The 22,500-nt window shown below is 43.2% G+C and overlaps 1 protein-coding gene across 4 annotated transcripts in view; it reads left to right on the forward strand.

Annotated features, from left to right (window-relative positions):
- RBMS2 (RNA binding motif single stranded interacting protein 2) overlaps window positions 1-22,500 on the forward strand; it is an 82,134-nt gene that overhangs the window by 26,107 nt on the left and 33,527 nt on the right. For 3 of the 4 annotated variants that reach the window (XM_081955387.1, XM_081955385.1, XM_081955386.1), the window contains exon 2: window positions 18,046-18,239. In XM_081955387.1, coding sequence (XP_081811513.1) covers window positions 18,046-18,239 — 194 coding nt within the window. Of the gene's footprint in view, window positions 1-11,919; window positions 12,018-18,045; window positions 18,240-22,500 lie in introns of all 4 variants that reach the window. The other variant, XM_081955388.1, reaches the window with a different exon arrangement.

Consider the following 22,500-nt stretch of genomic DNA (forward strand, 5'->3'; position numbering starts at 1 on the left):
TGTATGAGGTGAAACACCCTTGATAAGAGCTCGTGGGAGCATGTGATCAAGATAACAGTGAGTGCTGAAGTCTATGCAGTAAAAGCATCTCTGTCCACGGCTGCTTGAAGCTCACCAGCCAACCTCTAAAACAACTCTTTAGTCCATCTTCATGTTTTTTAAATCTAATCATGCCACATAGGTAGGATAGGCACTTAGACTTATATACCACTTCGTAGTGATTTACAGCCCTCTCTATGCGGTTTACAGAGTCAGCCTATTGCCCCCAATTATCTGGGTCCTCATTTTACCGACTTTGGAAGAATGGAAGGGTGAGTCAACCTTGAGCCGGTGAGAATTGAACTCTTGGCAGTCGGCAGAATTAGCCTGCAATATTGCATTCTAACCACTGCATCACCATGGTATGCTTTTGGTATTGTGTATGGTACAGCAATTAGTAATTCAGTTCGGTTATAGGTGTATCACAGCATTCACACACAGGATATCCTTTGTTGCGTTCTGATATCTTCATTGCAGCTTCTTTGCACTTGAAGCCTTACTCTGCTAGGAATGTCTCAGTTTATTCCCCTAGTTTAGAATAGTCTTCATGTCACTGGAAAGAATACGGATTGTAATGCTGTAGGTTTCTGGATATCTACATCAGGATTAGGATCAGTTAAGCAATTAGAATGGGAAGAGGAAGTTCACCACAAGAGAACAACCATCTTCTAAGATGGCCATCATAGCATTTTTCACTCTCAGGCCTATTGGCTGCTAAAAGCAGGATTGCTGCATGGCGCAGTAGGGTAGGTTACAGAAATTAAGGATGTGATACGTAGGTGTAGCTGGGGTTAGCTATGTTACTGTATGTTTCATTGTGTGGTTTTAGTAGTCATAATCATACAGCGTGCAACCCAGTAGTAGTGGTGGCTCTGCTCGTATAACAGCCACCTAATTTGCCTGTCGTTTACTCAACTTTGCTTTCTAGATTTTACCAAGAGGTAGTCTGGTGTGCTAATCCCAGAGGGTGGGGTTGCCCATGCTAGGCTAAGTTGTTTCTGTCTAACTATAGATCAGTGTTTCTACAACATGGAGCCTTTCCTCAGTTTCTAGATCGGAGGGTGGCAACCCCATAACCTTCTAGAAGGCTTATTTGTATATAGGATGGTGATTTCTGCCAGAAGAACCTCTGTCTCTTTAAAACTACCGACAATTGTTTTTAAAAGAAACCCGTAACGCTGGAACTGGGAAACTAGCCTATTTTTCAAAGGTGTCTGCAGTGTATTGTAGCGGATTACAAAGGAAAATATGTGATAAGCAGTCTTAAAGGTGGTGAATTTGGAGCATTGTCATCCATCGTAAACAAGTGCCAACATTCCTGTCTGGCTGACTTTTTATTTAAAAACCCTGAGAATCCTCTAGCACCTTAAAGATTAATTAATTCGTGACTGTATTCATATTCTTCGCATCACTTCATCAAATGGACAGCTTATTCTGTAATAATTGTATTACTCAATGTGCGTTGGCTAACTCCTGCAGAAAATCGTGGAGCTGTATCAGTAGCTGGCATACAAGGGTGTGAAATTGGGCCAGGCAGGTGAACACTACAAGAAAGTAACCAACAAGTTATGGGCACTTACGTATACAGGTAGTCCTCAATTTACAACAGTTCGTTTAGTGACAGTTTGAAGTTACAACAGCACAGAAAAAGTGACTGAGTACCATTTTTCACCCTTACGACTGTTGCTGCTGTCCCCTGGTCATGTGATCAAAATTCAGATGCTTGACAGCTGACTCATACTTATGATGGTTGCAGTATCCCAGGTGATCATGTGATCCCCTTTTCCCAACTTTCTGACGAGCAAAGTCAATAGGGAAGCCAGATTCATTTAACAACTTTATCACTAACTTAACTGGAATGATTCACCTGACAACTATGTCCTAAAATGGGGCAAAATTCACTTACCAAATTTCTCACTTAGCAGCATACATTTTGGCCTCAGTTGTGGTCATAACTCCAGGACTACCTGTACAACCCAACTTAACCCTTCATTCCCTTTAAGCAGTTTTGGCACACCAGTGTTTTTGCTATTGATTATGCTGTCAAACCTAAGGCCTGGGGGCCGGATCCGACAGCAGGGTGCTTAGATCTGGCCCATGAGGCTGCCCTGGAAACAGCAAAGGACATGCCCGCAGTGCCTCTGCCAGTGAAAACAGAGCTCGTGGCCCTCCTGAGCTCCGTTTCCGCTGACAGAGCACTTGGGCTACCACAGGCACCCCCAACATGAGTGACGATGAGCTGGTGACCCCCCCCAAGGTCAAACACAACCCTGACGCGGCCCTCGATGAAATCGAGTTTTGACACCCCTGCTCTATCCTCTCATGAGGCTTATCAGTCTTCCTTCCAGCTGGCCACTGCAAAATGTGAAAAAACTTGGTTAAAAATAAAAAGCAGCCTGACTGGCCAGTGTATGGGATGGTAGCAAAGTCACTCCAGAGAAGAACTAGGAAGGAGGAGGTGAAGATACCAACGTTGCTTTGATTCTTGAGCCTGGCAGAAGGAAGAAAACAGGAAGAGGCAAAAGAAAACAAGAGTTCCCACCGGTAGGGAAACCACCTGCTTTGCAGCTCCAGAAGCCGCATGGCGAAACTGTTTCCAGCATTTCTTTTGGGACAGTAGCTGAGCTGCAAGTTAATCAGCTCCGCTTGCAGTCACCCACACAAGGTCCATAGCATTGTGGAGGCATAAAAGCATGGTGCCAATCTCAGATTGATGCAGCTCCCGCAAAGGGAAGGAGCCTATCACAGCCGATAGCGGTTTGCAAAAAAAAAGTGAATTAATTCACGCCTCTCAGGCTCTAATTTCTTGGCAGCTGGGCAGCACCTGAGGTTTAAAGAATCTCAGTCTGGAAGCCTGGAGCAGGATTAAACATGTGGAGGAAAGGAGAGTCTGCCATCATAATGAAAAACTCCATATTGTTTGTGAAAATCTTAGGATTTTACCTATTGCTGAGTTAAATTATTATCCAAGCATTCTTGAATTGGCAGAAGTCTAGCGATCCTCAGGTTTGCTGTTCCCACTCTCTGTCCTGCCTCAATTGCTTCTTCTTTGGTTTGTTGTTGATTAGTGTTGCCTTGATAATGCATGTGCAATCTGTGTGTGGCATATTAAGTGATTAAACCTTCTGGATTAACTGCCATTCCCTTTGCAAATGTCACCCATCCGTGAGAAACATCTTCCAATCATGATGCAGAGATGGGGCCTGGAGAAGGGGTGAGCTTTTAGCAGGTGACTTGGCTTGACTTTCCTGTGCACAGCAAAAAAAAAAAAAAGCACAGATCGTTTCTCATCCACTCTGCAAGCCCATTGGACTGGCATTTGGGTGGCAGGATTTGCAGGTGGCTCAACCTGTGTTTTCCTACTTTCTCTTCGGGAGAGGGCAGGTGAATACCCTTTCTATGCTCTTGAATGGTTGAAGAAACTCGGGAGACATGGACCTTTGGAAAAAAAGTCACAAATCCAGGAAAAGGTTCCACCCACCCACCCACCCACCCACCCCCCCAAAAAAATCTGGCATCTTTACAAGCCCACTGAATTTGAAAGAACTGCAGTCCTCAACTTTGGTGGAGAGGGACACTTTTCAAAGCCCCTCCCCTCTGTAAACGCACCAAAATGAATGGCAGTCTTCTGTATTTTGGAAATAAGCCCCGGGGGGGGGGGGGGTTGTGTGCCTGCACTGGTTGAGGTGACCAACAGGTGCTTGGTTGACCCCACACTTCAGAAGACATCTGGCTCCCATTGCCAGCCGCAGGGATGGTGATGGGGCTCAGACCTGGCTCAGGCCTTAAAATAGCCACTGCTGGCTGTTGGTTGAAAGGGAAAGCTCCTATCTTTAACACTGGTGGTGTTAGAGATTACATATGGCAGTCTCACGCATAGGCTGTGTATACAAGATGAAGGTAACATCAGGCAACATCATAGCAGAGTAAAATGTGGCCAGGGGGGAGTGTTCAGACAATGTTAAGATGCAAATGGAGAAAGGCTCTTTGGCTGATGCCTCCTCTTTAGACACTTGTGTTCCTTGCTGCATAGGCAGATACGCACCAGGGTTTATAGAAATCTAGAATGAAAGAACTGGAAGAGAGATTGGAGGGAGATAAAGTAATTTAACCTTCCATCTCTCTAAATGCAGGAATCTCCTAGCATAGCAGATGGCCACTCAATCTGTTTATATACCTGATGCAAAGGAGAGGCCACCACCTCCAAAGGCAGTAAAGCAGCTTTTAGCATTGAGATGCCTCTTCTGATATCTAACCAATGTCTACTTCCTTGTGACTGACACCTACTGTTTCATGCACTGCCTCCTGGGGCAGCTTGCTTGCAGCAGTCTTAAACCCAGATGTTTATCTGTTTATAATACATCTAACCTGCTGCAATCAAATGTCTCTAGATGACCTAAAGACTACACAAACTAGTCTCGAAGTATGCACAATAAAACCAACGTTAACAATAATAACTGCATCAGCTCCCATGTAGAAAGAAGAACAGAACAACAGAGAACGAAGAAGCAAGATGGCATCAGATAAGGACTTGAGGAAAGGCCTGCCAAAACGATCCATTTTTAAAAAATTTCAGGAAACCTGAAAAGGCAGGGACCAACCTCATCTCCATTGGGAGCCAGAGAAAAACTGTCTAGCCCCCACCCCACATATCTTTTAGAAATGGAGATGCACAAGAAATCTCTCCCAGCTGCTCTAACTAATCAACCCGATACTGGTTAGATCAGATAGTCCTGAAGGTAATATTTAGTGGTTAATACAAAAAGCAAAGATTTAAGGTGGAGACTCTAGAAAGAGTGCAGAGAAGAGCAACAAAGATGATTAGAGGACTGGAGGCTAAAACATATGAAGAACGGTTGCAGGAACTGGGTATGTTTAGCTTAAGAGAAAGAAGGACTAGGGGAGACATGATAGCATTGTTCCAATATCTCAGGGGTTGCCACAAAGAAGAGGGAGTCAAACTATTCTCCAAGGCACCTGAGGGTAGGACAAGAAGCAATGGGTGGAAACTAATCAAGGAGAGAAGCAACTTAGAACTGAGGAGAAATTTCCTGACAGAACAATTAATCAGTGGAACAGCTTGCCTCCAGAAGTTGTGAATGCCCCAACACTGGAAGTCTTTAAGAAGATGTTGGATAGCCATCTGTCTGAAACGGTATAGGGTTTCCTGCCTAGGCGGGGTTGGACTAGAAGATCTCCAAGGTCCCTTCCGACTCTGTTATTCTATTCTATTCTAAGGTAGAAAGGAGGAGGAAAAACAGATTAATCTTTTTGTTTCTTTCTTCCTTTTTATTCTCTTCCGGGAGTAAAACCTTGAATAGGATTTCAAAATGGCTACAACATACTGACTGGAGTCTTCGGCAGAAAATTTTCTTAAGGCCACTATGGGTCCTCACTTGTACAAACAAACAGAACCAATTCCTTGGCTCATTTACCTTGTTCCTTTTGCCAGCTACTCAGGCAGCAAAATTCAGTTCAGCAATGTATTTTAACAATATTGGACCTACTGGAGGGCTGCATTTGGCAACGGCTGCTTTCAGGAGACTGTTTGACCTGAGCAGGTACCAACTTTATGGCATTTGCAAGTCACTGGGTCCTCCTGAGCTTTGATGTGTGGATTAACAAACATCCTTTTGTCTGTCTGTGTAGTATTAAAAAGGGAACTAGTCAACACCCCTCACACATGCATATATCTTTGCCTGCATGTGTTTTAGTATCTAGTAGTTTGGGAAGGGGAGGAAAATCTTGAAAGGCTGGTATAGAGATGGGATGGTGAAGGAGGATTGGTTGTAAAAATGTAAACAGCTTTTGGGATTCTGTATGTTCACCATGATTCCAAAATTACAGCCAGCTGAATCATGTAGCAGACCTTGCTTTCAAAAGCCTTGCCTTTCTCATTGGCTGTGTTTGTGATGGCTTGTTAGTAAACTAGGAGAGTGAAAATCTACTCTGATACACATACCGGGCTATTGGAGGTGAGTTTTCAATGTGCAACTGCACTCTTTTCACATAACGGTTAAGTAGCTGTACAGCAACGGAGGTGAGCATTGTGCAAGAATTTCTTTCACGATGAAATAGCCGTCCACATTGGCCGAAGAACCCTCGGCCTACTAGTAATGGCAGCCTGTGATGGATTTTAAAGTAGCGGTGATGTTTCCTTGTTAGAGAAATTGACAGAGAAGGGAGCCGCATACATCACATTAGCAATGGCATAATGGCTGCATGACTCAAAGTGCCAGCAGGTATATATATTCTGCCAGCTGATTAAAAGGGGAATCTGAAAGGGCCCTGCCTGGTACATTTTATTTTTGTGCTTTCGAAACTTGAGGAAGGGGAGTGCATCATGTTTTGTCTTCAGCATACAATCTGCAGAGCTGGTTGCTGAACATTTTGCCTGTTGGCTCCTTGCCTCGTGCAGAAAGCAACCTGCCAGCCTTTGGCATCATTGTGATTTCCAGGAATACCTGTGAGCCCCGTAAGGTTTCTTAGAAAGTAAAAATAACAGAGAGCTAAAACCCAGTGCTTTGAACAATGCTTTGAAATCTCCCCATCCCTCCCAAGGATAAAGCTAATCGGGAGCAGTAGAAAGAATCCTGCAGGAGTAGACAAAGGTAGCTGTTTAGCAAATCAGTGCTATGCAATTGTTTATAATTGCCCTGGCAGCAGTTTTATGAAAAGGTAAGAGTATCCCCACACGGCTTCCAAATTCCAGATGTGCTCAGCTGCCCTAAAGGTTGCGGACTCCTGGCATAAATGTGAGTCCATTATATTAATTTGAGTCACATTCCTAATATAGCCTCCCATGTTTTATTTCTAAATAATATCAGCTGACCCACTGCAAAATTTAGCTTAACCTTGCAAAGGACAAGCTCCTGCTAAGAGCAGTGACTTAAGCTTGCAGGGATGCTCTTGTGCTTGTCTTGTCTTTTGTTGCTGTCAGCAAAGTTGTATTGAGAGGAAAGCTCCGAGGATTAAACTCAGTGGAAGATCTGGAGATACACCTGAAAATGATGATAACAAAATTCAAAAAAGAAAGTTAGACGCCTATCGATGTTTATCTTTCGCGATTTCTATAGCTCAGGAGAACCTGCTGCCCTCTAGAAGTTTTTGGAATATTACTACTTTCATTAGCAGCAGCTACCACAGCTGATGGTGAGGAATTTGAAGAACAATAATCTTATATAGTTCATGTTTGCAGGTTTGTGGAATCAGCACTGTTTTCTGATTCAAGATCTGATTTGGAAGAGCCATCTATTCCATTATTCTTAAATCAGAATATTTGTTCACGGAAGAAGAAGAATCTGTTATATTGAATGTGCAGGGTATGTTTTACGAAAATAGGAAAGATGTGTCCACACCTAATTTTTTCAGAGGTTTTGGATTCTTGAGATTGGTCTCAAATTTAAAATGAGATATCAAGAAGTAATAATATAATCTAACTTCGTTCTGGAACATGAGGTTTCTTGAGTCCTGAAAGACTTGAAACCAGACAGCTGGAAAAATAACCCGTGCAAATGGCCAGAATTCTGGTGTTTTGCTAATAGGTTGTGTGAATGTCTCCTTTTAGCGCTTCTATAGTAGGAATGGTGAAGTTTGACCTGTTTCGGAGTGGTGTTGCTTTAAAAAAAAAACTATCCATTTCTCTAAGGAAAATAGCCCCTTTCCTCAAAGCCACTATTAGGAAAATAAATACACAACTTCTTTTCATTACATGCATCCATATGAAGCTAAAAGACGGCTCCCACCAGATGTTTGGATGACTGTCTCTCACTGAGGGAGACAATAGAGAATCAGCAAAGCAGGTTGGATTAGGCAACTTGCCATCAAGTGAAGGGGGTGGGCCAAGGCAGCTGAGCTAGCATTTCATTTGTCTATGCATCTGTCAGTTCCATTGGGAAGATGTGTGTGCAGTGTGGTTAAAATACTTGTTAAGAGTTCAATGTTCTATTTTCGCCCAGCAAGAGAAGTGGTCTTGTTAGGTCTCCATCAGGTAGAAAATCCCACTGCGAGGTGGGCCATCCCTAGAAAAGCCCTGTAATTTTTCTTCTTCATGGCGTTAGAATTCATATTTATTTATTAAGGTAAAGGTTCCCCTTGCACATATGTGCTAGTCGTTCCCAACTCTAGAGGGCAGTGCTTATCTCTGTTTCAAAGCTGAAGAACCAGTGCTGTCTGAAGATGTCTCCGTGGTCACGTAGCCAGCATGGCTAGACGCTGAAGGAGCACGGAACGCTGTTACCTTCCCACTAAAGGTGGTTCCTATTTTTCTACTTACATTTTTTATGTGCTTTCGAATTGCTAGGTTGGCAGAAGCTGGGACAAGTAATGGGAGCTCACTCCATTACACGGCACTAGGGATTCGAACTGCTGAACTGCCGACCTTTGTGATCAACAAGCTCAGCGTCTTAGCCACTGAGCTACCATGTCCCTGCGTATATATAAATAAATAATATATTTATGTACGTACTGGGCAAATAAGCTGCTGTTAGAGCTCCCACCCCTCAAAGTACCAGTGTTAATGTAGGCCGTCATTTGTTCGTTTGGAGTAATGCTTCCTTTTCATCCTACCGGGTTAATTCATCCATGCACCCAGGGAAAATGGGCTAAACTTTACAGGAAAAGAAACCTTTCAATCCCCAACACAGGCTTTGCCAAAGGAGAACATTCCGATGGGTGTGTTTACAATTTTTTGGGGAAAAAAAAAACCTTTTCTTTGCCATAACACATGGGTATCTTGTACTCTTTCAAGTCTTAAGAGTACGGATCTTGAAAATAAAGTGCTCTTAACAATCTTGAGAGTTAGGTAGAGAATAGTCCAAGAATTTGAACAACAGATGGCTTGCCCTAGGAATGCATCTAGCTAGTTGGTGTCCATTTCAGGTTGATCCTCCTAGATTTGTCTGGCTAACGCTTCCCCTTAGCAACCACTGATTGGTCCGTCTGTCCGCCCTTCCTGAAAAGGGGGCTTAGGACAGTAAGACCATGACAGGCCTTAATACAATGCAATACAATAGCAGAGTTGGAAGGGACCTTGGAGGTCTTCTAGTCCAACCCCCTGCCTAGGCAGGAAACCCTATACCGTTCCAGACAAATGGCTATCCAACATCTTCTTAAAGACTTCCAGTGTTGGGGCATTCATAACGTCTGGAGGCAAGCTGTTCCACTGATTAATTGTTCTAACTGTCAGGAAATTTCTCCTCAGTTCTAAGTTGCTTCTCTCCTTGATTAGTTTCCACCCATTGCTTCTTCTCCTGTCCTCAGGTGCTTTGGAGAATAGCTTGACTCCCTCTTCTTTGTGGCAACCCCTGAGATATTGGAACACTGCTATCATGTCTCTCTTGGTCCTTCTTTTCATTAAACTAGACATACCCAGTTCCTGCAACCGTTCTTCATATGTTTTAGTCTCCAGTCCGCTGCGGTGGGCTCCTGGTTTTGCAAGGCTATTGCCCCTGATGAATGCTCTGATTTACCAGGGTGAAGGTAATAATGAAGTTGTTACAAATGCTTTAGAGCAGAGCTCAAGCTGCTTCATCAAAGCTGGCCATCTAAGGATTGCTCAGGTGAGACGGATGGATCTATATGGCTGAGAAGGGGAATTCACGCTCCTTTGAGGAAAACTAAGCTGTCATGCAAGTGGCTGATGAAATAGTTAAGCATAGATCTGAGCCGAGCCTGTCACGTATGTGAGATAGTTGTTGTGTTGTTTTATAAAAGGGTGACCTTGTGGGACATTGACTTATGCTTCCTCATCCTGTCCTTGGAAAATATGGATTGGCACAAGGGAGATCCTGTCCGAAACTCTGAGCCCGGACATAGGAAATCTAAGGCAGAAAGAGGAAATATTGGTTATATCTCTCTTTTGACAGGGCTTAGCCTGAAGATTTCATGAAGCTCCATTTGGCCTCCTGTGCAAGCTGCAAGGCTTCCCATAGAAAAAAAACAACACATTTGTTCCATTTTAAATCAGTCACTAAGCTTTTTCCCACACTGAGGCCTTTGAGATGTGTGGTGGAGAGGTTACCTTTCTGAATTGCCAACCAATCTTCTGTGAAGTGCTGTTACAGCGTATCTACAAGTAACCTGGGTAGATTTTTTTTAGTGTCACTGTGTATATGAGAAAATGTTTTCTTACAGATTTGAAGGTCGTTTCTTCAATGGGGAAAAGGATGAATAATCGCGATCCCTTAAAAGAACCTAGATTTATGTGGGACTCTTCTGAATGAATTTTGCCTTTGGAATAAAACACACTTTTGGGGGACAACAGACTGAATCTTCTGGGTTGGGTACCTAAATCTTAGATACACACACACCCTATATATAACATGTATAATTTTGTACACAGTCTGGGTTTAATGACTATTCTGCACTGGAATAGGAAATTTTAAATGTTTCTATTTACTAATTACGGGTAGTCCTCGATTTAGGATTGCAATTGAGCCCAAAGCTTCTGCTGTTAAGTGAGACATTTGAGTTTTACCCCGTTTTATGACCTTCCTTGCCACTGTTGTTAAGTGAATCACTGCAGTTTTTAAGTTGTTAACCCGGTTGCTAAGTGAATCTGGCTTCCCCGTTGACTTTGCTTGTCGGAAGGTCGCAAAAGGGGATCAAAGGACCTTGGGACACAGCAACCATCGTAAATATGAAGCGGTTGCCAAGCATCTTAATTTTGATCACATGATCGTGGAGAGGCTGCAAAGGTGGTAACTCTGAAAAATGGTCAAAGGTCACCTTATCGGTGCTGTTGTAACTGAAGGGTCATTAAACAAACTGTTGTAAGTCGAGGACCACTTATACATTTTATTGCTATTGCTTTACTGATTTTCCTCTCTTTTTAAATATTTTAAGAAATGTGAATGCTTCCTTTACTGAAAGAACCTCAGCTGGATTTGAAAAATAATACATTCACACACTTCTCTATCGGTCTAGCAATCAGTAAAAATGACACCAATTTCTGGGGCTTCTCTCGACGCTGAATTGAAATGTTCTCTGGCCATTGTTGAGTCAGCAAAAAACTATGCTTGTGTGAAATATGCATCCTATTGGCAATCCCTATCCTGTCTCTATTGTCTCTGTTTTAAGTTTCTGCGGTCCCCTGCCTTCCTTCAGCCTAACAGGTTTTATACACCTTGAGGCGGTGCTTGGACAGGGCCAGATCAAGAGAGGGGGGGGGGGGAAATATTTCAAAACCTGTTCAGCTAAGGGATCTTCATGCCTGCCTCCCTTGCGGGGTGGGGATGAGAAGAATGTGACATCATGCAGACATAGCAGGAAAAAGATGCCTAAGGTTTCCCGTTGGGGAGTTGCAGAAATTTGCTGAATTGCAACCCTCCCCATCACCTGCTAGATTGGACTGCTGGGAGATTTAGTTCACGTTGACTTTCTACAGCAGTAAAAAAAACTGGTTGAAGAAGTAGAGGTGGTGGCATGCTGGGCAAGGAAATGGTATCATCCAAAAGATGGTTCGAAAGAATAGAGAAATTGGCTAGCTTTTTAAATTAAATCTCTGTATGACTGATTAATCTTCCTCCTCAGCACTGAGAGGGTATTTTAAATGTCCCTTCCCCTGGAAACGCTTTCCAAAATCAGTAGATTTTCTCCAAGGCTTTAGCAGAAGTGAGATGAGACAGCAAACATGCCCAGGCCAACTTAACAATAGCTATATATAGAGAAAGGCTGCACTTTTTTAAATTTAGGTTTTCTTTTGGTCAAATTGTTCAGAAACGTCTTTTAAAAATAGTATAAATAACATGTTGCAGGGGTTTGTGAGAAATTATTTGTGACAAATCTGCAATTGTAGTTTTATATTACAAATGGAGACAGTGGTTTATGGTCATTTTATTGCCTGATCAATAATTAGCATTATTCCTCCATTGTTACTAGGAATGGGCCTGATGCGAAGATTATAGTTTACAACAACCCTGAAATAACAATCCATTGTTATAGTTTGGGGCACTATGTTTGGAAAGAGCAAACATATAGTAAGTCTTCAATATACTTGACTATTAATATCTCAAACAAGTTCAGGCATGGTTGATATATTCACACATCCCATATTCCATCATGATTTCATCTTATTCAGTTACTGCTTATATTTCCTAATTGCAGGCCAACTAGCAGTATAAGGAAGAAGCCTCTTGTTCCAGTGATCCGGGCTAAGATTTTAAATATTCAGAAACAAAAGAACAATATACCCTCAATATTATATTAATGGAATAAAGATGATTACCTCTGTCAAAAAGCTAGAGTTTTGTAACTGTGATACAAGTACCACTGTGAAACTTCGAAGATGTGGATGGCACTTCTAAATTGGGCAAAAGTCCTGTATCTCAAGCTTGTATATTAATTGTTAAATAATCCATTATTATGAGCCATGGAAGCACAGAATATATCAACTGTACATTCAGAAAATTCATGTTTAGCGATTGATTTATATTTTTCTGTCTTCTTTTACTGACCACTAGTTTGATTTGCTGTGAGATTATTGATTTCATTTCCTCAATATAATCTTACTGATTATCCAAGGTAACTGTATGTGTTTATGACTAATAGAAATTAAGCTTGATCTAAATCTTCATGTAATATTTGGCCTTGACTGGCTTTGAGAAAATTCTCTCTATCAGAAATAAGACAGATTCTCAACTTAGGTTTACAAAAGAATCAAAACTCTACTTTAAAAATCAGTAATTTAGGCACGCCAAGCAGCAAATATTTTATCAACATTTTGTGTCCCAACTTCAAAAAACTTTTGTATCAACCACACAAACTGTTTAGTTTCTTTAAGAAAAAAAATCATATAAAATGGTTTATACTCTGGTTCCTTGGGAAAAAAAGCAATTATCAATTATACATATCCTTCTGTATTGACTTTTCTGCCAAATTGGCGTTAACATTTTAAAATTAACTTCTTTCATCTTCCAGTACTAGCAAATCAAAAGCCAGTTTTGCTCTATCCTGGCGAGCGGAACTTAAGAGTGACCTCCAGGAGTGGCCAATAGGAACAGTAATCCTATTTAGCAGGCAGTTGTTTAGTTTTCCCTGTTTAGAATCTTATGGCTTGGATAGAATTTTAAAACTGTAATCTTAGTATTTTACAGTGCTAAGTAACAGTCAGTGATAATTAATAAACTTGTGTTCCTTCATTGATATCTAAAATTACCCTGTTATCCCGAAAATAAGACCTCATTGGATAACAAGCCCAATTGGGCTTTTGAGCGCAGGCGCTAAAAGAAGCCCTCCCCCGAAAATATAGCAACACAGCAGCAGCCATGAGGTGACCACGCTTACCACCTCCTGCACCTCAAAAATAATAAGACCTCCCTGAAAATAAGGCCAAGCGCTTATTTCAGGGGTCAAAAGAAAATAAGACCCTGTCTTATTTTCAGGAAAACCTGGTAAGTATACTAGACTCAAATAGCTCAAACTTTTAATTGCAACTGAATTAAAATTTAGATATTTAATTCTTTTTATTTTTAACATTTTATTCTTTTTGTTTACTAACTTATAATTTGTTGAATTATTATTTTGCACAGTTAGCTCTCTCTTTTTACAAGTTGTAGTTGTTTTATTTTATTGTGGTCTGTCCCTATCCTGTTTTGAAATTTAATTTGCATTGTTGTCCCTTAAGAGTAAAGTACCATTGCTACGTTAATTTATTGAAGTCAAACTGTTTTAAACCAAGGTTTTAATTGGAAATTTGAAGCTTTAGTACAATCTTCACAAAGGTGTATCCATTATTTATCAACGGATGCCTGTAAATTAAAACATAAATTAAAGCAGTCATTCCAGTTCTCTTTAGTAGATTTATAGCCCTGTAGAAATATCCCTTGATTTGCAACCACAATTGAGCAAGAGAGTTGTTAAGTAAATTTTGCCCCATTATTTTTCCTGCCACTGTTGTTAAGTGAATCACTGCAGTTGTTAAGTTAGTCACATGGTTGTTAAAATGAATTCTGATCACGTGACTGTGGGATGCTGCAACAGTCATAATGTGAGAACCGGTCATAAGTTAAATGTCTGTGGAGATTCTCAGTCATCCAGGTCAGAGTTGTCCTAAAGGTGCTTTTTTCAAGAGGCAACTGGACTTTCTGGTGTTTCTTTGAAGACATTTTGCTTCTCGGAGCTGAAGAATCCTCTTGGATGAGAAGCGAAACATCTTCAAGGAAAAACCAGAAAGTCCAGGTGCCTCTTGAGAAAAGCACCTTTGGGACCATCATAAGTTACTTTTTTCAGTAATTTTGAACGGCCGTTAAAGAAAATGGTCGTAAGCCAAGGACCGCCTGTAATCAAAGTGTGGTGACTAAATGAGAACACAAAAACTGTGGCGCGAATAACCTACGTGCTGCATTGGAAAAAAGAAAGTATCCCATCCGAGTTAGACATAATTAGGAAAATGTTGGCCTGTGCGGAAGCAGATAGGCTCACTCTAAAATTAAAAAATGAAGGGGAGTCCGAATATTATGAAGGTTGGAACAGATTTTATTATTGTTATAAGGCAAGGTGACAAGACTGCAACAAATTGTAAATAATGTGATTGGATAGAAGGATAGATAATGCATTAAGTAGGCTGACAGCTCATGGATGAGATTATATGTGTGTGTGTGTGTGTGTGTGATATTTGTACTGATAAATAAAGGGAGACTAGTATAGATGTATTTCGAGCTAATTAGCTCTCATCAGCTAGCCATACCCTTACTGGGATTTGAACCCGGGCTGTATATATCTTAGGCAGGAGTTTTAGCCACTAAGCCACGGGCTCTGTTCCTTATCAGTTGAGCCAGGGAAATAGGTATGTATTTGTGTTACAACCCCTGGTATGACTAAATATGGGAGGAAGGTCACTACTCCCTCTTTCTGTCCTTCGGCTTATCACAATTAGCTCGAAATAGATCTATACTAGTCTCCCTTTATTTATTTAATAGTACAAATACAACACAAATATAAAAAGACAACATTAAAAATAAAAATATGGTTTTCTGCCTGCATGGTCTTCTGTGATGAGAGCTAATTAGCTCGAAATAGATCTATACTAGTCTCCCTTTATTTATTTATCAGTACAAATATAACACAAATATAAAAAGACAACATTAAAAATAAAAATATGGTTTTCTGCCTGCATGGTCTTCTGTGATGAGAGCTAATTAGCTCGAAATAGATCTATACTAGTCTCCCTTTATTTATTTATCAGTACAAATATAACACAAATATAAAAAGACAACATTAAAAATAAAAATATGGTTTTCTGCCTGCATGGTCTTCTGTGATAAGCCGAAGGACAGAAAGAGAGAGTAGTGACCTTCCTCCCATATTTAGTCATACCAGGGGTTGTAACACAAACACACACACACACACACACACACACACACACACACATATATATATATATATATATATATATGTATGTATATATATGTATATATATACTGTGATTGTATGGCCATAAACGGCTTCTCTGTGCTACACTATTTTAAATGCAGAAACAATAAAAATATATTAAAAAAAGAAGGCAAAAACCGTTCTGCTTTTATTTTTTAACGTGGAGCAGGACACATGACCCGGCCAACTTCTGAGTTTCGTATCCATTCTGATCCTGCTTTTCTTCCTTAAAAGCCCCTTCTGATCCCAGCCTATGGCCTCTCTTGAGCTGTGAGCCAGGCCTGCTGAATAGCTGAGCAGTTTTGCAATAGAAGTACTCCACCCCGAGTGTCCCTGTGGGTAGGGCAGACTCAGTGACTTCAGCAGCGCTTTGCAAGGGGAAGGTTGGGGAGGACAGCCTCTTCACGCACAGCCAAACATATGTACATCTGGACTTGTCCTGCACATGCCCCGGAGCGGAGAAATAACTTGGAAAAGCTCCACCTTCTTCCCTTTGCATCTCCTCTGCTTCCCACAATCAGAGGACCTTGTTAAAAAAAAATTCCCGAGGAATAACGGGATACAGGGATCTTAGAAAGAGACCGTTTGGACGAGCAAGTGAACTTGGCAAAAATCGTAGTTCTAATAATACTTGTTTTTCATTTACAAAGAAAGTAAACCGAAGTATGCAAGAGTAGGAAAATCCTTGCAATGAGAATGAACTCTGCTTCTGGGCCTTTAAAATCAGGCTGATTCGCAGATGTTATCAGGCACTGCTAGGATTATACTGTGAAAAGAATAATCTCCTGACTTTTGAAGCTAATACTGCTAGATGTTTGAATAAATACAAAAATCTTTCCCTCCCTCTCAATATTGGCCAGGTGACCATTTCAGACAGGAATATATTTTTTTGCATTTTAACGTCTCCAAGAGATTGTCTTGTTTTTTTTTTTAAAAAAAACACCTTAAAAGATAAAATATACTTTCACTACAAGTATATTTTGTATTTATAGTGTTAAAGGTTCCCCTGCCTCCTCCACAAATCCTGGAAATTGTATTTTGATGTGCTGAGTATTAAGTTAAGTGATGGTTCGTGCTCTTTCTTAGAACTACAAAATTCCCAGAATTATCTGGCAAAGTACATGTATTTGTATTTACTGCCAGTTTAGAGCCAGTCACACGCCAGTGGCAACAGAACAGTGCATCGGAGTATTTGCTTCCTAAAACTGTAGAGATGGTCATATAAACAGTATGAACAAGCTGCATCCCTCGGCCTTATAGATCGTGTTGAACATTAGCCACCAGTGGCGTTCACACCTTGCATTAAACTATATTTGATTTAAACCTGGTGTACAGAAACACAATGGGATGGATCTGCATAAAGTGGGAAGCCAGAAACTATGGCTTACAAACGGGTGAAATTCAGCAGGTTCTGGAGAACCAGTAGTGGAAATTTTGAGTAGTTCGAAGAACCGGCATATGCCACCTCTGGCTGGCCCCAGAGTAGGGTGGGAATGGGGATTTTGCAGTATCCTCCCCCTACCATGCCCACCAAGCCACGTCCACCGAACCGGTAGTTTTAAAAAATTGAATTTCACCACTGCTTACAAACCAGAATTGATGAATTTCTACAACGGGCTAAGTCAAACCTAAATAGAGCTTATTATGGCTTGGTGCAAGCTCACCATATTAAAGCAGCAACATTCATCACACTCCCCCAAGAAGAATGAATGCGCTGGGCAGAAAGCGAAAATTCTGCAGCAAGATTGCTGTTGGGGTCCTGAAAATTGGGGTGATTTTGGGACGGATCTTCTGGTCTTCTGAAACGTGAGAAAAGGCTCGACGTTCATTGCACAGAGACAGGAATTGTCTGTAAAAAGAGCCCAAGCTGAGAATGTTCTAACCAAATTTACCTGCTGACTTTGATTATGACATCAAAGGTGGCTTGACCAATGATAGCAGGGCTGTTTCCCCCCCCCCTTCCTTTTATACTATCCTCTCTGATGGTGGCAGTGCTTAGGGGCCTTTGTTACATTCAGGGCTTCAGATCCATCGGGAGGGTGGAACTTCTGATCATCCTGGATGAGGAAACCTCCTTACTTCTCCCCTTCCGGGGACTGAAGGCAATTGAACAGGGACCGCTTTGGGGCAGGATGGGTGGTGTGAAGGGCTTGTAGCCCTGAGAGGAGGAAGGGCCTTGAAACTCTCAGAGGAAGCAAAAACCCCTCTGCCCTGATCTGATCTTACAATCGTATGTTTTCATTGTATTTAACTTGTGAAGGCTTCCACCTCTAGCAAGCAGAACAGAAGAAATCCTGATCCCAAGGGTCTCTCCCTCTGGTGCAGACCCAGTATGGGTAAATTATCTGGGCTCTTTGTATCCAACGGAGGCAACACCATCCTTATCATTTACCTTTTCAGGAAGGCATTCCGCGCATGTAACTTACAGTTCCTTTATGCTCATCGTGATGAGAGGTCAAAGTTGCCCATTTGTGAAGTGAACTGAAAAGAAAAATTAGACTTGAGTGCAATGGGAATTCCACCCTGCTCACTGTGTCTCTGTCACCCACAATGGAGCGTTGTCTTACTAGCTGTTTTTGCCTTGTCTGTCCCGGCAGCCATTTTAATCCAAGTTCTCTCTCCTTTGCCATGCAGCCTTATGTCTCAGTGGCCCAGCAGATGGCACCCCCAAGCCCCAGTGGCAGCTGCAACAACAATAGTAGCAGCAGCAGCAGCAGTGGGCCAGGCGGTGGCGGAGGTGGCGGGGACCAGCTGAGCAAAACAAACTTGTACATCCGGGGCCTGCATCCTGGTACCACCGATCAGGATCTTGTCAAGCTCTGCCAACCGTAAGTTTCCATCGTCCAAGAAACATGGACGGTCAATCCTCGGATTGGAATTAAATGATTCGGGGGAGGACAGGCAAATGTTGTGTGCTTACATCTACACCTTGGTGTGTGGCATTTTGTTGCCAGTGGGAATTGAACTTACCAGTCTTCTCTAGTATGCCCCCCTGTGGCACAGTGGTTAGAGTGCAGTTCTGCAGGCTATTTCTGCTGGCTGCCGGCTGCCTGGAACTTGGCAGTTCAAATCTCATCAGATTCAGGGTTGACTCAGCCTCCCATCCTTCAGAGGTGGGTAGAATGAGGACCTAAAATTGTTGGGGGCAATATGCTGACTCTGTAAACTGCTTAGAGAGGGCTGTAAAGCACTGTGAAGCGCTATATAACTCGTTAAGTGCTACTAAATGCTATACACCCTTCCTGAATTCAGCAAAATACTGGCATGTAATGTGTATCCCTGTTGCTAATCCCTATCCTGTCTGTACAACTTGTTTTTTCAAACCACTGCAATCCCTGACTTCCTCCAGGTGACAAGTCCTAACAGTCCTGATAAGACGGCCCTTGGGTAGAGCTGTTAAAAAAAGAAAAGAAAATAGTTCTGTAACACTAGTACAGCTAAGGATGAATGAAGTCTCTCATTACGAGGGCAACATGAAGGCAGTCGTATAAGACATAGCATATACAAATACGTTTGGGGGCTAGTGGTAAGGTTGCGCCTTATTGGATCAGGGTTGGGTCAGCCTCTTGGAGAGGATATGTTCCTTCTTCCTGCTAAGGTAGGTGGACTCAAGTGATGTGGCAACGAGCCAAATGTACAATTTACCAAGAAACATAGGCAGTAAGCTACTTTCACATCATATGCCTATGTTGAAACCCTGAGATTATCCATGTTGATGTCTAGAGGGCTTCATGGCCCAGAAGGAAAGACTTAAGAGAAAGCAGAAAGAGATTTCGTCACGTCACTAAAATCAAAGAAGACGTTTAAGCTTTCCACAAATCTAGAACTCTCAGGGATTCAATGATCACCCAGCTATTGTGGGGATCAGTCAAGACTGTTTTCCAACAAACCAGGGCAAGTTGAGTCTGGATCGGGTTTGCCTACAGATTTAGAGGCTCTTTATGCCAAGAGACGGGAATCAGGAATGTTCATTCCTTTGCCCTATTCTCCTATCTCCTCACTACGGTTCTGCACCCATTTTCCTTTCCTTTCCTTATTCCACAACTAAAACTGGAGCCAAGCCTGAAAATTTATGGACCACAGCTCGGCATCCTTCTACCTGGGCCAGGGATCAGCAACCCGCGGCTCTAGCGCCGCATGTGGCTCTTTCATCTCTCTGCTGCGGCTCCCTGTTGCCAGTCGGCACCACAATTTTGAGAGGAGCTTCCGGTTAGTGGGGGGGGGGGGGAAGCAGGGTGCGCCAGGAAGAGACTTTATGGCAAGGGGCAGGTTTTCCGGTAAGCTCCACAATTGATAGGGTTTTCAGTTAGGACAGCTAGAGGGAAAAGGACATTGTGCTAGGAAGAGACTCTGGTGGGGAAACCGGACTTCCGGTTGGCTCCAGAATTGAACAGGGGGCTTCAGGTTAGGACCATTGTGGCTCTTTGAGTGTTTAAGGTTGCCGACCCCTGACCTGGGCCATTTAGGATATTCTGGGTGAGGAGTAATTAAAAATAAACGTAAGCGCTATCCTCACTCTTTCCGTCACTTTGGTGAAGGACCATGTCCTCCTTTGAAAGGATGGGAAGCTGGCAGTATCAGGTCTGAATCCAGCCCTTCTGCTCTGGGTCTCCTGAACCGAAGTGCAGCCTGAACAGGAAGGTCATTATTTGCGGGACGTTGATCAGGTTTTGGAGGGCTGCTGCTGCCGCCGTGGCTCACCTGTTTCTTGGATCCTCATGGAAATCTGTCATTCGGTATCCTTGTTTTAAGGCTAGCCTAAGACCTTTGTGCTATCTGCTGTATTGAACTCCCACGCCTTCCAGAAGCTCAGTGCGATACTCCAACCTTGGCTAATAATCAGGGTTGCTTTGGTACAACCCCCCCCCCCCCATTTGCCAAAGTTATCTAAAAAGTAATGGGAAGGCGTCTTGGCTCCCAGCTGTTCTGAAAGTGACTTCCAGAAGGTGGGGGGGGGGAGGAAGAAAGAGTTGGAGGGGGCTAAGTAGAGTGCAGTCATGTACACATTGCCTGCAGCAACATATTGACGTTGTGAAGTCTGTGGCTCCCTAATTGCCTGCCAGAGTTTGCTCCGCTCTTCCGTCTCCGAGCCTTGCTTGAAGGAGACCGAGTAAAGCTACAGCACTTGAAGCTAGGAGGCCGGGAGGGGTGGGTGGGCAGGGGGCTGTTCCTCGTTTACCTCAGCTCACCCCGGTCTGGAATGCTGGATCTGGCCCCAAAGCCACACTTGACAAACACGCCTGCTTCATACCAGGAATGTGCGAGAGAAAGGAATCATGGATGAGAGCTGCAACCAGCGGGCGGAGAGCTTGGGGAGGACCGAAGGGAAGGGAAGGAAACAACTCCAGAGCCTAATACCGGCAGGGGCTGGGATCTGGGAATTCTGGGCGGCATTCCTGATCCTGCCCCTATCTTGCAACGTTTGTGTGCGGTGCCCTCCTCCCCCTGTGCCTTCATTCCCACATCTGCAAAGCAGTAGGACCTCCCCCCCCCCCCCCCCAATTGGAGGTCTGACCACAACTACAGCATTCAGCATGATTCATCTCGCTCTGAAGCCCTGCAGCTGGACTCCCCTGAGTCCTGGCTGGGAGGCGCCAGGACTTGGCTGTTCTTGGCGCCGGTCGGATTTCCTGGGCTTGTCTTTCCCTGGGCAGGAAATCCTGCTCGGGGTGAACAGGAAGCATCACGGGTGGGGTCAGAGGGCAGCTGGGATGGACTCTGTAGGGCTCAGCACTTGGGGGGAGGGGAAGAGAGCCAGAGTCCGCTGGCTATTTTTAAAGGGAAACTCATTCAGGGCTCACACTAACGGAAGGCGGGGGGGGGGGGCTTGTAATAGGTTAGAGGAATTTAAGGCTGTCCTAGAAAGGCTAGACCAAGGAATTGCATGCACAACTGTGACTTCCTTAGCAAGATAGCGATAAGGAAGCTAATGAAGGGATTTAAAAGAAAGGGGCTATCAGAACCATTTTTTAGCAAATGATTACACCGCCAAGGCTGTTTCTAATTGTCCCAGAACTATTCAGAGGATGCTGGGATAACCATTCCCTCTTTTTTCCCATGGGAAATTGGGTCAGGAGCATATCCTAGTAACCATCTTTTCTGGCCCGGTCTTGGTGGTGTTTTTTTCTTTCCTGCAGGATTCGTACCTGAAGCAGTTCAAAATTGTCCTTAGCGGCTCCAGAGTTAAAACCTTACATGCCTCTTAAAAGCATTCGGTCAGCTCCCATGGTTTTGACACGGGAGGCGTCTGGTATCTCTCGCCAGCTGTTTGGCTAGTGTTGCTGTGTGGTCACTCCTAAAGGGAGAGATTGGCCAGGGATCTACGGCACAACTATTTTCCTCTGATCCCTGGGAGTTTTCTTCAAAAACCTTTCCGCTTAAGCAGCAGGAGAGCTCTCATCCTGTACCAGCCGTCCGATCCCATGTTTGGTGACTTGTATCAGCCTAAATGATGGGGGTGGGCTAAGCTTCATAGTGAAGCAGGAGAGACAGGCAGCCCTCTCTTGGCTTCCTCCCTTTGTACTTTTCCCCGTGAACTGTTCTCCAGGCCACTTTTGAACATAGTTTTAGTGCCCTGTTAGAATAGCTCTAAACCCATATGTGAAATGAGCTTGAGCCAATTGATACTTGGGCTCCCTTTGGCGGCACCTGTAGAAAACCTGCGTGCAAAACCCAAAGCAAGTTTTCATAGGTAGCTCCGCTCAACTGATTTAGCCCTCTGTCCAAAGTTGCCTCTGCCTCATCCCTCACCCACATTAAGGAAAGTGTTTTCCCCCGTTACTTAGATTACAGATTAACAGAGTTGGAAGGGACCTTGTAAGTCATCTAGTCCAGTCCCCCCACCCTCCCCGCCACCCAAGCAGGAGACTCTACTTCATTCCTGACAGAGGGCAGTCCAGTCTCTTCTTGAAAGCTTCCGGTGATGAAGCTCCCACAACTTCTGAAGGCAACTTCTGTTCCGTTGGTCGCTTGCTCTCACTGTCAGAAAATATCTGACTTTGTGATGCCTGGAGAGGGGAAGGAATAAAAGTTGGTAGAAAACATATTAATCTCTGTTTTTAGCGTGTCCTGCGTGCTTATTAATAAGAA

Source organism: Natrix helvetica (genome assembly GCF_964273705.1).
Source record: "Natrix helvetica genome assembly, chromosome: 1".
NCBI classification, from domain to species: Eukaryota; Metazoa; Chordata; class Lepidosauria; order Squamata; family Natricidae; genus Natrix; species Natrix helvetica.